The sequence below is a fragment of the Anabrus simplex genome, chromosome 13, assembly GCF_040414725.1.
Source record: "Anabrus simplex isolate iqAnaSimp1 chromosome 13, ASM4041472v1, whole genome shotgun sequence".
NCBI lineage: Eukaryota > Metazoa > Arthropoda > Insecta > Orthoptera > Tettigoniidae > Anabrus > Anabrus simplex.
Window position 1 is genome coordinate 102,673,371 of NC_090277.1, and position 13,019 is coordinate 102,686,389.

A 13,019-nucleotide genomic window follows, 5' to 3' on the forward strand; every position below is an offset into this window, starting at 1 on the left:
GGCATTTCCTTCAGGATGGGAAAATCTACGGTTAGTTTGATAGTGAAAGAAACCTAGGAGGTTGTCTGGAATGAATTGGTTGAAAAATTCATGCCACAATCAACATAAGAAAGACTAAACAATTCGGGAGATAGTGGTTTCGAACCCCACTGTCGGCAGACCTGAAGACGTTTTTCCGTGGTTTCCGATTTTCACACCAGACAAATACTGGTGCTGTACCTTAATTGGGACCGTGGTCGGTTCCTTCCCACTCCTAACCGTTTCCTATTATCGTTGCCATACGATCTGTTAGTGTCGGTGTATGACGTTAAGCAAATAAAAATCAAAACAAAGTAACCACGCTCGTGGTTTCCTAATTAATTCGGTGCAATCGACGAGAAGCACTGTCAGATGAACGAGGCTGGGGCAGAGTTTGCAAACGGCGTCCAATGAGATCCCACACGTGTTCGATTGGTGAGAGATCCGGAGAGTACGCTGGCCACGGAAGCATCCGTACACCTCGTAGAGCCTGTTGGGAGATGCGAGCAGTGTGTGGGCGGGCATTATCCTGCTGAAACAGAGCATTGGGCAGCCCCTGAAGGTACGGGAGTGCCACCGGCCGCAGCACATGCTGCACGTAGCGGTGGGCATTTAACGTGCCTTGAATACGCACTAGAGGTGACGTGGAATCATACGCAATAGCGCCCCAAACCATGATGCCGCGTTGTCTAGCGGTAGGGCACTCCACAGTTACTGCCGGATTTGACCTTTCTCCACGCCGACGCCACACTCGTCTGCGGTGACTATCACTGACAGAACAGAAGCGTGACTCATCGGAGAACACGACGTTCCGCCATTCCCACATCCAAGTCGCTCTAGCCCGGCACCATGCCAGGCGTGCACGTCTATGCTGTGGAGTCAATGGTAGTCTTCTGAGCGGACGCCGGGAGTGCAGGCCTCCTTCAACCAATCGACGGGAAATTGTTCTGGTCGATATTGGAACAGCCAGGGTGTCTTGCACATGCTGAAGAATGGCGGTTGACGTGGCGTGCGGGGCTGCCACCGCTTGGCGGCGGATGCGCCGATCCTCGCGTGCTGACGTCACTCGGGCTGCGCCTGGACCCCTCGCACGTGCCACATGTCCCTGCGCCAACCATCTTCGCCACAGGCGCTGCACCGTGGACACATCCCTATGGGTATCGGCTGCGATTTGACGAAGCGACCAACCTGCCCTTCTCAGCCCGATCACCATACCCCTCGTAAAGTCGTCTGTCTGCTGGAAATGCCTCCGTTGACGGCGGCCTGGCATTCTTAGCTATACACGTGTCCTGTGGCACACGACAACACGTTCTACAATGATTGTCGGCTGATAAATCACGGTACGAAGTGGACCATTCGCCAACGCCGTGTCCCATTTATCGTTCGCTACGTGCGCAGCACAGCGGCGCATTTCACATCATGAGCATACCTCAGTGACGTCAGTCTACCCTGCAATTGGCATAAAGTTCTGACCACTCCTTCTTGGAGTTGCATTTGCTCTGTCAGTCAGTGTATATTCGGTACATTTTCGAGAACTTCACACTGATAGGACATGGAGAAAAGCGTTTCCGCGGGATTGGAGGACGTATTCACACGAGCTCAGCTGACACTTCCTGTATACAATACGAATTTAGATTTGTCTATTACACTTACTGCAATGGACTGGGCATCACAGAGCAGAACGACCAACATTATTCAGCACGAGCCGCCACTGGATCATATGTTTTCTTCTCGGCAATATGTTAAAAAAATTAAAATTATAATAAAATAATAATATTAATATATTAAAGGCAATATTGTTTATATCCATTGGCGTGTTTATTTTTAGTTGAATTTACCTGGCATAAATCATTCCTCGTCACTGGTAGGATTTTGAAGTTCTTCTCTCTGCCATTCCATAGCAAAGTTCAGGTTTGAACTTCAGAAATAAGTACTTTTGTGGTTTTATTTCAGTTTGGTTTTGTTAGTTTGTTTGTTTTGGCTGCTGACGTACAGTAGAGTTGGAAGAGGCGGGGATAGGCCTGACCTATCTCAAGCTAAAGTGTTGATTCGGTACGTCTGCACATGTAAAGTAGAGTAAAGTAGTGAATAGTGTTAGGTTAGAGGAATTAAGTTGTCAATGAGACAGTGAAAGATGAGCCGAGTTACGGAATCCGTCTCGGCAGTGAAATATAGGTGTGACAGCCTACATGTAGAGCTAGGCAATCCGCACACATGTGGGTTGTTACAGGAAGGAGTGGTGAGGAAATAACATTGACAGCTTAAAGGGTATATGAGGTATCGGTTTCCGAGCCTCATGAGACATGTCTGGTCGTGACATCCCAGGGAAGGGTGGTAGCAGTTCCTCACCAGGGGTGATGTCGCGGCCAGACAGATTTAGGATAGATTTAGTATATATTCATGTAGTAAAGTAGTGAGTTTAGTTAGGTGGTGTGTTGCATGTGGAGCTGGCGATCCGCCCATGTGCAGGATGCTACAAAGTAGATTTAGAAGTAGTTAAGTAGTATATTTATGTAGTAAAGTAGTTAGTTTAGTTAGGTGGTGTGTTGCATGTGGAGCTGGTGATCCGCCCATGTGCAAGATGCTACAAAGTAGATTTAGAAGTAGTTAAGTAGTAAGTAGTTAGTGTCTAGCTATAGTCTGTGGGTGTTTATTTTATTGGAACATTGTAACTGGGCGAAAGCCTGTTATGTTCAGTTCAATAAATTCATTCATTCATTCCTTCTCTTCTCTTGATAATGCATGAACAGGAATTGAGACCGGCGCTGCTGAAATCTCAAACAGGAGTGAGCGGCTAGCGATGGGCTGCGTTGTCTTTGAAGCGACTTCCCCTCCAAAATGACGCGCTGGTGACAATGTTTTGCACTATAGCCAAATATGCATTTACTAACGTAGGTTTGAGTTTCATCTACGTTGCCTTATTGTGACCGAAGCCCGTTGAGTATTCGAAGTCTAGGGAGTCTTTCATTTCACGAATTTCGTGGCCTTGCCTTTCTTATAATGCAAAAGGAGGTTAACTTGTTAACTCTTGTGGTTTTCCTCGGACTGCCTACGTAGTTATTGTCAAATACAGTGGAGTCAATACGCGACACTTCCAGATTTATCCTTGTTAAAATGGGAGACAAGTAGTTGTGTCTTGACCTGAGAATTCGCGCTAAATTCAAGTATCAATGGAAATGTATATACGGAAATGGATAAATAACGTCTAGAAATAAAGTGTTACTAGGTTATTAACTTCATAGTTGCTAAAGCAATTCTGGATAAATGAATGAAGTATTATTTAACGGGTTATTATTTAAACACTGAAATTAGACATACCGTATAATCAAGGTGTGAAATGGACTGCTGTGAAAGGGCTTGATCCTTCATTTATGCATTACTTTTTTAGCTTTAGAATTCCTGCCTGAACGTTCCCGGCTAGATTTTTTTTTCTCATTAGAAGCATTGTATCGTCATATTTAAACACTTGTCAACAAAAATATCGGCACATTCCTTACACACATGATTCAATGAATTTACATTAAAGAGCTGGACAATTTTCCTTTTAACTTGAAGCCTACTAACAGAAAGAAAATCTATAAATTTAGCCTCAGAAACATTCAAACTTTCCTTATAAGCAATACTTGCCATTACATTAGGATGAAGCACAGTTGCATCATCATATGTATTTTCCTGAATTAAATCAAACTTACAGATCACACCTACAATAACACATCGGTATTGAAGGTTAACTGTTGCACTATACAATAAAATATGCGAATTAAATTTTTAGCCAGTTAAAATATGGGTCGAGCAGGTCAGAAAATGATGAAGTACTATAAAAATCTCTTTGTCTCTGGAAGAATATATAAGCAAACACAATATTACTTACATTTTCTTGTCACGAGGGAAACGGAAGAAAGACCGCGGATTCTTCTCTACTTCATAGTTACTGCAGCCAAACACAGCACATACCTTTCTCCCCCATGTTGAGAGGAGATTTCAAGGAATGACACACGCTACTATTTAATTTTGTCAACTCACTGAAAACGCATAAATAACACCAAAAACTTCACACACATACACGTGCTCTTATCACAGAATCAGTAGTTCTCAGGTCAATCCGCTAGAGAAAGCTCTAACAGCTGTCCCTTGATATATCGCTGAGTGTCGCGTGTTGTCTCTACTGTATTTGGTATTGTCACGTGGTCTTGTACACTACATAAGACAAAGGAGGGATTTAATATATGTTAATATTGGCTGCGTTGCTCTGACAAATGTCAGTTGTGTTGTCGGCGATTACTGGGTAGGGAGTCGCGGGATGAATGTTTTGATTGTTTTTCTTGTTGATGTGTCTTGAAACATGACTGGGATAAGTTAAATTCAACAGTACTGATGTGGGGAACGGCAAACTACTCTCTTATGATTAATATGTTATGTTAAAGAAAAGATACAAATTATACTTACGGTAGTATAAACGAATTTATTATGCTGATGTCGGCGAAATTTTACTAGCAATTCAGTTGAACTCTGAAAATTCATCATGTGGATTAAAACTTCTGAATTTATCATATGGTTAGTATTGGTAAATATTGATAACACTGAATGCTGCGTTTTGAGACGTATTGATGGTAAATTGAGCTTAAAAGGGTTATGTGTGTTTTACTTTAAGGTGTAATTTTCTTTATGTAAAACAAAGCTAGATATCTATTTATTTTAAATTAATATTTCCATTCTGGCAATTGAACGTGGAGAAGTAGTATACTGTACCTTTTACGTTCTATTTGTCAGCTGTTTTGTTAGTGTTACTGGATTGGTATGAGTTCATGTTTTTCAAAACTGAGTGGCTCAGATGGTTGAGGCGCTGGCCTTCTGACCCCAACTTGACAGGTTCGATCCTGGCTCAGTCCGATGGTGCTTAAATACGTCAGCCTCGTGTCGGTAGATTTACTGGCACGTAAAAGAACTTCTGTGGGACTAAATTCCTAGTTATGAGCATATTATTGCCATAGGAGACCTTAACACAGACTTACTTAATAGAATATATGAAATCAAACAATTTATTGACATGTTTTTTCCCTATGATATGACCATCCTCCGTCTAGAGCTTACTAATCACAGTTACACAGATACCTACGCAACACACACGCTAATAGACCAGATTGTGACAAATAACCCAGACAAGGTCAAAACTCACAGCCAGATTCCAGTCCCAGCCATCTCCACTCATGACCTTATCTACCTTTCCTACTCCCTCTAAATGCCAAAATATAAACCTAAGTACTTTATTTCCAGAAACACAAAAGGCATTGATATGAACGATTTAAGACATGAGACTTACAATTTACCCTTGAATGACATACTTCTATTGGATGATATAGACGTGATAATAGACAAGTTTAACTCCCTTGTAATCACTCTGTATGATAAACACGCCCCTAAACGGCAGATAAAAGTTACAAACCATTATTCTCGTCATTATTCTGTATTGAAAATAGCTATATTACTAAGTTTACACAAGGAGTAATTTAAATACCACCTGTTCAATACAATTTTTTCCACTATTGTGTGGTTAAATGCACATAGAAATTACCAGAATTTTAAAGGTACATGTTTTGCCCACTTTTTATTGGGCATCATCAGCCTCGTTCAATCTTAAAACACATATTGGTCTGAGGAATCTTACCAAATTACATAAATTGTATTGATGAACTCTTAATGGTATTGATACTGTGGTTACTTAATAATTACAGCACAAAAATATTGAATAAAATATCTACACGTACTAAAATCACTTTGAAAAATTAAAATGTTCGTCTAAAAGTAATTGTATCACATTGTATTTTAAAAATAATCCATGCCTGACACTGAAATGGATCTTCTTGATAAAAAACTTGAACAATATATATCACGCCTGTGGAACAGATTATCAAACCCAAGGCTTCACTGGATAGGAATAATACGAATAAAAGATACGGTATATGATGAGATGAAGTCTATTACGTAATTACTACATAACCACAGTATCAATACCATTAAGAGTTCATCAATACAATTTATGTAATTTGATAAGATTCCTCAGACCAATATGTGTTTTAAGATTGAACGAGGCTGATGATACCCAATAAAAAGTGGGCGAAACATGTACCTTTAAAATTCTGGTAATTTCTATATGCATTTGACCACACAATAGTGGAATAAATTGTATTGAATAGGTGGTATTTAAATTACTCCTTGTGTAAACTTAGTGATATAGATAAAAGTTACTCGCCCGTCTTGTCCTTGGCTAAATAATGAAATTAAAAACATGATGGCCCACTGGGATGCACTTTATCGATGCTTTAAACAAACTTGTGACCGAAGTGACTTTGAAAATTATCGGGTCCTTAAAAATCAAATTAAACAGCTTGTTAGAAACTGTAAATTTACTTCCTTGGGAAAAATGACAGCAGATATGAATTCTAGCAGTGCTTGGAACATGCTTTGTTCCTTAGGCATAGGAAAACCTCAGCAATAACCTCATGTCCCAGACATACCCCTCGATTAGTTAAATGAATTTTATACTGAAGAAAGAAACACCACCTAATGTACTAAATTCCCCAAACTCAGTACTCAACTCCATAATGAACCTGACCAGCAACATTTCACATTCCACCCCGTTACTACTAATAAAGTTAAAATAGTAATTATATTCTATCAAATCAAAAGCCAGAGGAGTGGATGATATCCCTCTAACTATTTTATACAACATTATTGGTGCTGTTTTACCAATCATTACCCACATTTTTAACTACTGCTTTAAAAATGGAACCTTTCCTTCACTATGGAAACTAGCCAATGTTATCCCAGTGCCTAAGAAACCCGACCCCTCCCAACCATCCGACTAGAGATTAATTTCTATTTTACCTGACGTTTTCAAAGCACTCGAGCGTCTGGTTCGTGAGCAGGTGTTGGAATACTTAAACAACCATTCTCTCCTAGACCCATTGCAATCTGGCTTCAAGAATGAACACAGCTTAACAACAACCCTGCTCAAAGTGACTGAGGACCAAGGCTACGACACACAGTGGACCAAAGACTGGTGACAGTACTTACCCTCCTCGATTTCAGTAGCGCATTTGACGCTCAGCTGTCACAAATATAATATGTAATATAAAGTTTGTTGCATTAGTAGCACCATGTGATATGTTGTGGAATCAATCTTATCCTTGATTAATATTAAATTTGCAGCAACAATGAAGAGCCTCTATGGCTCAGGCGGCAGCCCGCCGGCCTCTCACTGCTGGGTTCCGTGGTTCAAATCCCGGTCACTCGATTTGAGATTTGTGCTAGACAAAGCAGAGGCGGGACAGGTTTCTCTCCGGGTACTCTGGTTTTCCCTGTCATATTTCATTACAGCAACACTCTCCAAAATTATTTCATTTCATCTATCATTCATTAATCATTGTCCCAGAGGAGTTGGACAGGCTTCGGCAGCCGGCACAATTCTTATCCTCGCAATTCATTCATTCATTCATTCATTCATTCATTCATTCCATTCCTGACCCGGTCTAATGACTGGAAACAGGCTGTGGATTTTCATAGTGATAATGAATAGTTTGTTTGTTTGTGCAACCGTTGTCCCCTTTCTGTACGGGGTCGGGTACGAGGTGAGATGAATCTGTCGTGGCAGGTTTTTTTAATAACTGGATGCCCTTCCTGACGTTATCCTCATCAGAGGAGTTAATGAGATGAAATGAATGACATTATATATGGTAGTAGGAAGGGAGACGGTGAAGCCTGGAGCCAGCACTTAGCCTACTCTGTCGAATAGCATGAAGGGGTCTGCTCAAGACTTAACGTCCCCATTCAACGGACAGATCACCATCAACAACATCATATACCGTCACTCCATATGTGCACTGCAGAGAGGTTTGGAATTTAATCCAGACTGGGTGAGTTGTCCATGTGGCTAGGGGCATGCAGCTGTGAGCTTGCATCCGGGAGATACTGGGTTCGAACCCCACTGTCGGCAGCTGTGAAGATAGTTTTCCATGGTTTTCCATTTTCACACCAGACAAATGCTGGGGCTGTACCTTAAGCCACAGTTGCTTCCTTCCCACTCCTAGGCCTTTTCTATCCCCTCGTCGCCATGAGATGTATAGTGTCAGTGCAACATAGTCAGTTGTTAAAAGTAAAATTATAATCCAGGCTTTTGGCATGCAGTCTAATAATTAGAAATTGTATACCACCACCTCCCTTACCCTGCTGGCTAACATTCTAATGGTGAAATTTTTTTTGACCAAAGGGATTCGAACCGGCTATCCACTGTGTCAGACCATTTAGACTTCAGTGCCTTAACATCATGGCCACCAGGCAGGCTAGTGCCAATGAATAGTGTACTTAAGAAATTCACAGAGGGGGATATCTATGAATTAAACCAATGAATGCAGTAGCCCTATAGTTGTTTGAACTTTCGATATGGATCATGTGTTTAAATCCAGAAAAGTTATCTGGAAAATGTAAGGATATACCGCTGTGTTGTAAAAGGTGAAAAATATATAGTCTTTATACGAGACTTACCCCCTCCAACAGGTATAATATATTTACCGTATGTTTTCTTGAAGGTAGTTTAATAAGTTTATTACTCAAAACTATTTTCGGCAGATTGAAGAACCTATCAGTTATAAAATTCTGTACTTTGTCATTTGTATTGGCTGCAATACTGAACCAGAGATGTTATGATAGGCAGATGAGGGCTGGGGAGGAAATATTTTGTATAACATTATTATTAACTGAACATCATTCCATGAGACTGTGACTGATAGTTGTTACATACCCTGTCGCCAAGCATTTTAGAGCTGCTGCCAGCATCTCCCTAGATGTTTAGGGTTGAGGGCAGGCATTTCCTCGTACCTCAAATCGGTATGGTTTTCCCACCAATACTGGAGTGGCTAATTGCAGTGGTTTGCTACCGGGCAATGGGGTCGCCACATCCCGACGCCGACACCCGGAGGATGAAAGATAATCTCTAATAAAAAAATTATCGTACTGTCATTCAACCTGTTGCACTGTATGGTTGTGAACGTTGGCCAACTATGACCGAGACAGAGCGACAACCGACAACTGGGTGTCGTGGAGACTTAAGATGCTGAGATGGACAGCTGGTGCTACTAAACTGGATTGCATCTCCAATGAATACATCACAAAGAGATTTGGCTTTGCACCAATTTAAGAAACAATGCATGAGAATCGTCTATGATGGTTTGAGCATATACTAAGGGCAGATGCCGACACCATCTCAAAGACGGGTTACATGTTGGAAGTCGCCGGTAGGAGATCAGAAGGACGAACAAAACAGTGATGGGCTGATACCCTTCACAAAGATCTGAAGAGCATCAATCTTCATCCTGACATGGTCCAGGATAGAACTAAATGGAGACTACGAATCCATGTAGCGGACCCCGCCAGCAGGAGGGACAAACACTGAAGAAAAAAAAGATTAACTGAACTTCTGTAGAGCTGTTTATTACCACTTGCTCTTTATTCCATTAATTAATTTCAGTTCTATGGTAAACTTTGAACTCATTTATCTTAGAACTTGATCTTTTGAGTTGTGCCATCATTGCAACCCATGAGTATGAGTAAATGGAGCTGTTGACTACAGTGCCTCAAACCCTTATCAAGCAACAAAAATAACTCTACGTCTTAGCCTATTTGTTTGCTTGGATCTGTTAGGTACGAACTGAACATTGGAATAGCAATCCTAAGCTTTTTATAACAGTGCAGATGGAATGACTTACCTTGTTACATTTAAAAGGTTATATGTTTGTGTGACCTTGTGGAGTTTGTTTGGTCTTCTGACATGTTCCTGTGTGACCCCGGACCACAACATACCTGATACTGTGTGAACATTATTACTTCTCATGAATACAAGTAGTGAAAGATGTCCATGAGGTGAGTCTTTTCAGTCTGAATCATACTGCACATTTATTACCCTTTCAGCTTGAGGTTTCTAGACTTCTTCCTGTAGCGGGAGTTAATTAATGTGCCGGTTTCCTCTTCATGCAAGTTCTCAGCTTCTTACAATGTCAAGTATTTTTTTTTTTTTTAATTTCTATTCAGCAACCATCCAACCAATGAACTGAACCACACAGCTAACCTGGTTTAGTGATGGTGATTTTTTTTTCCAAATTTGCTTTATATCACACCAACTCAGATAGACCTTATTACAGTTTATGCATCTCATATTCACAATGTTCTGTATTGATGATGTTGTTTGAGTTATCAGTCCATAGACTGGTTTGATGCAGCTCTCCATGCCACCCTATCATGTGCTAACCTTTTCATTTCTGTGTATCTGCTGCCTCCTATATCTGCTCTAATCTGCTTGTCATATTCATTCCTTGGTCTAACCCTACTCTTCTTACCGCCTACACTTCCTTCAAAAACCATCTGAACAAGTCCTGGGTGTCTAAAGATCTGTCCTATCATTCTATCTCTTCTTCTCGTCAAATTTAGCCAATTCAATCTCCTCTCACCAATTTGATTCAGTATATCTTAATTCGTGATTCAGTCTATCCATCTCACCTTCAGCATTCTTCTGTAACACCAAATTTCAATAGCTTCTATTCTCTTTCTTTCTGAGCAAGTTATTGTCCATGCTTCACCTCCATACAATGCTCTAGATGAAAGTCTTCAGAAACACATTTCTATGAAGGTAATCCCAAAAATAACGTCTCCTGTTTTTTTAATAAATACATAGACCTGTTTATTTCTACAGTAGTTTACATCATTTTACAGCTTGCACGTTTAGTTAATTTTCTACATAATCACCATTTCGGTTGATGCATTTTTGTAGATGCTATGACAGTTTTTTTATGCCCATGTCATACCAGCTCGCTGCCATGCTGCTCAGGAAGTTGTGAACCTCATCTTTCACCTCGTCGTCGGTGCTGAATTGCTTTCCAGCCAAATGTTCTTTCAACTTAGGGAACAAGTGACAGTCACTGGGCGGTTGAGTATTAATTTTGATCTGAATGGAACTTGCTTATCCCAAAGACGTTAAAGATGATAAAGCTGTGCTCCATTCTGTACTCTACTAGTGATTTGTGAAGATAATGGCTATATGTTGTTACTACACTGCCAGTATAGTGGAACTGATGTACTTGTTGAAACTTTGATCCATCTACAGTAGAGTGATGTTAGTACGGATGTTCTGTCTACTAACACGCAACACCACCGTTTTGAACTTGCTTATCTCGAGACCAAATTGCTGGTATATAGCATTCCAGTCATTCAGTTTCTGTTGTACTTCGGCCTCACTGTCACCCCATGTCACGTCATCATCTGCAAAGGCATTTCGTCCCTTACATTAATGAATAAAATTGGCGATAATATGTTGCCTTGTTGTACACCCTGCATAGTTTCAAACCACTCCAAATATCCATCCCCTTTTTGGACACAGCTCTGGCAATGTTCATACAGCATCTTGACTTTATTAATTAAAGCACATGGTATAGATCTATTCTCAAGGCATTCGGAGTGTGTATCTTAAAGATAGGATAGGAATGGTAGGAGGGGGAGTGTTCATTCTGGTAAAAGAAGAATTTGTAAGCTACGAAAAAGTTAAAGATGACAAACATGAAATTCTAGGTGTAGGATTCATCTCTAAAGATAATAGGCAACTTGATGTCTTTGGAGTGTATAGACCAGGGAAGGGTAGCGCAGACAGTGATGGAAGCAACTAGAGGGAAAAATATTCTGGAGGTGGTGCTGGTAAAACCAGATGAGCTCTATAGAGAAACCGAAGTAATAGATGGTATTAGTGATCATAAAGCTGTTTTTGTGGTAGTTAAAAATAGACGTGAAAGATAGGAAGGTATTAAAAATAGGACTATTAGGCTGTACCATATGGCTGATAAAACAGGCATGAGGGAGTTCTTAAAAAAAGTAACCATGATAAAGGATAGGGTAATAGACATAAATCTGAAAATTACAGGCCAGTCATTTTGACATGCATTGCAGCTGTGAGCTTGCATTCGGGATATAGTGGGTTCGAACCCCACTGTCGGCAGCTGTGAAGATAGTTTTCCATGGTTTCCCATTTTCACACCAGGCAAATGCTAGGGCTGTACCTTAAGGCCACAGCCGCTTCCTTCCCATCCCTAGGCCTTTTTTGTCCTCTCGTCGCCATGAGACGTATCTGTGTCGGTGCGACGTAGTCAGTTGTTGAAAGTAAAATTATAATCCAGGCTTTTGGCATGCAGTCTAACAATTAGAAATTTTCTGTTAGAAGATATAAAAGATGCATTAAGATTCCTTGCGACTGTGGACATTTCCAGGATCATTGCTTCAGGAAATGTAAAAATATTTGCATACGCAGACGACAAGGTACTGGTGTCTTGTGAAATAAAAAACCTTCAAGAAGCATTCAATAAACTTACATCATGGGCTACACATAATGGATTGAAACTAAATGAGAAGAAAACAGTGACAATGACTTTCAGGAAAGGTGGCGAGCCAGCAGCCAGTGATATAATATACTACAGACGAGAACCACTAACAGTTGTCTCACAGTTTAAGTATCTTGAATTAACAGTACAGAAAAATGTAAATACGTTCAGCTACCACATCAAGGAAAAAGTAGCAATTGCCATTAACTGCCATGAACAGCATTCAGAATATACAACTAGCAAAAAAAAAAAAAAAAAATCCATGTTAAGAAAACAGTATTGCTCTTACAGTATAACAACAGGGTTGTCATATTGAATGGCTCTGCTCAATGGCATCACGGGAAAATGGTGGAACATAAATTTGTGAAATTGAACTCAGTTTTTAAGTTCTGGAAAATAAGCTGCAAATTAAGCAAAGTTTACTTTTAGCTCCATCTGTAAAGTAAATAAATCATTGTATTAATGTTAAAGAAAAAAATTACAACATCAATAATAATAATAATAATAATAATAATAATAATAATAATAATAATAATAATAATAATAACAACATTTAATGCAGTCAATGGCCATATAATAATACAGTTA

The 13,019-nt window shown here is 40.1% G+C and overlaps 1 protein-coding gene across 1 annotated transcript in view; it reads left to right on the plus strand.

Moving 5' to 3' along the window:
• Positions 1-4,289: 4,289 nt before the first annotated feature.
• Positions 4,290-13,019, plus strand: part of sll (slalom) — a 51,133-nt gene continuing 42,403 nt past the window's right edge. Inside the window, exon 1 of the mRNA XM_067157442.2 lies at positions 4,290-4,572. Within this exon, the coding sequence (XP_067013543.1) occupies positions 4,541-4,572 (32 nt within the window). The 5' untranslated portion in view covers positions 4,290-4,540. The remainder of the gene's footprint in view (positions 4,573-13,019) is intronic.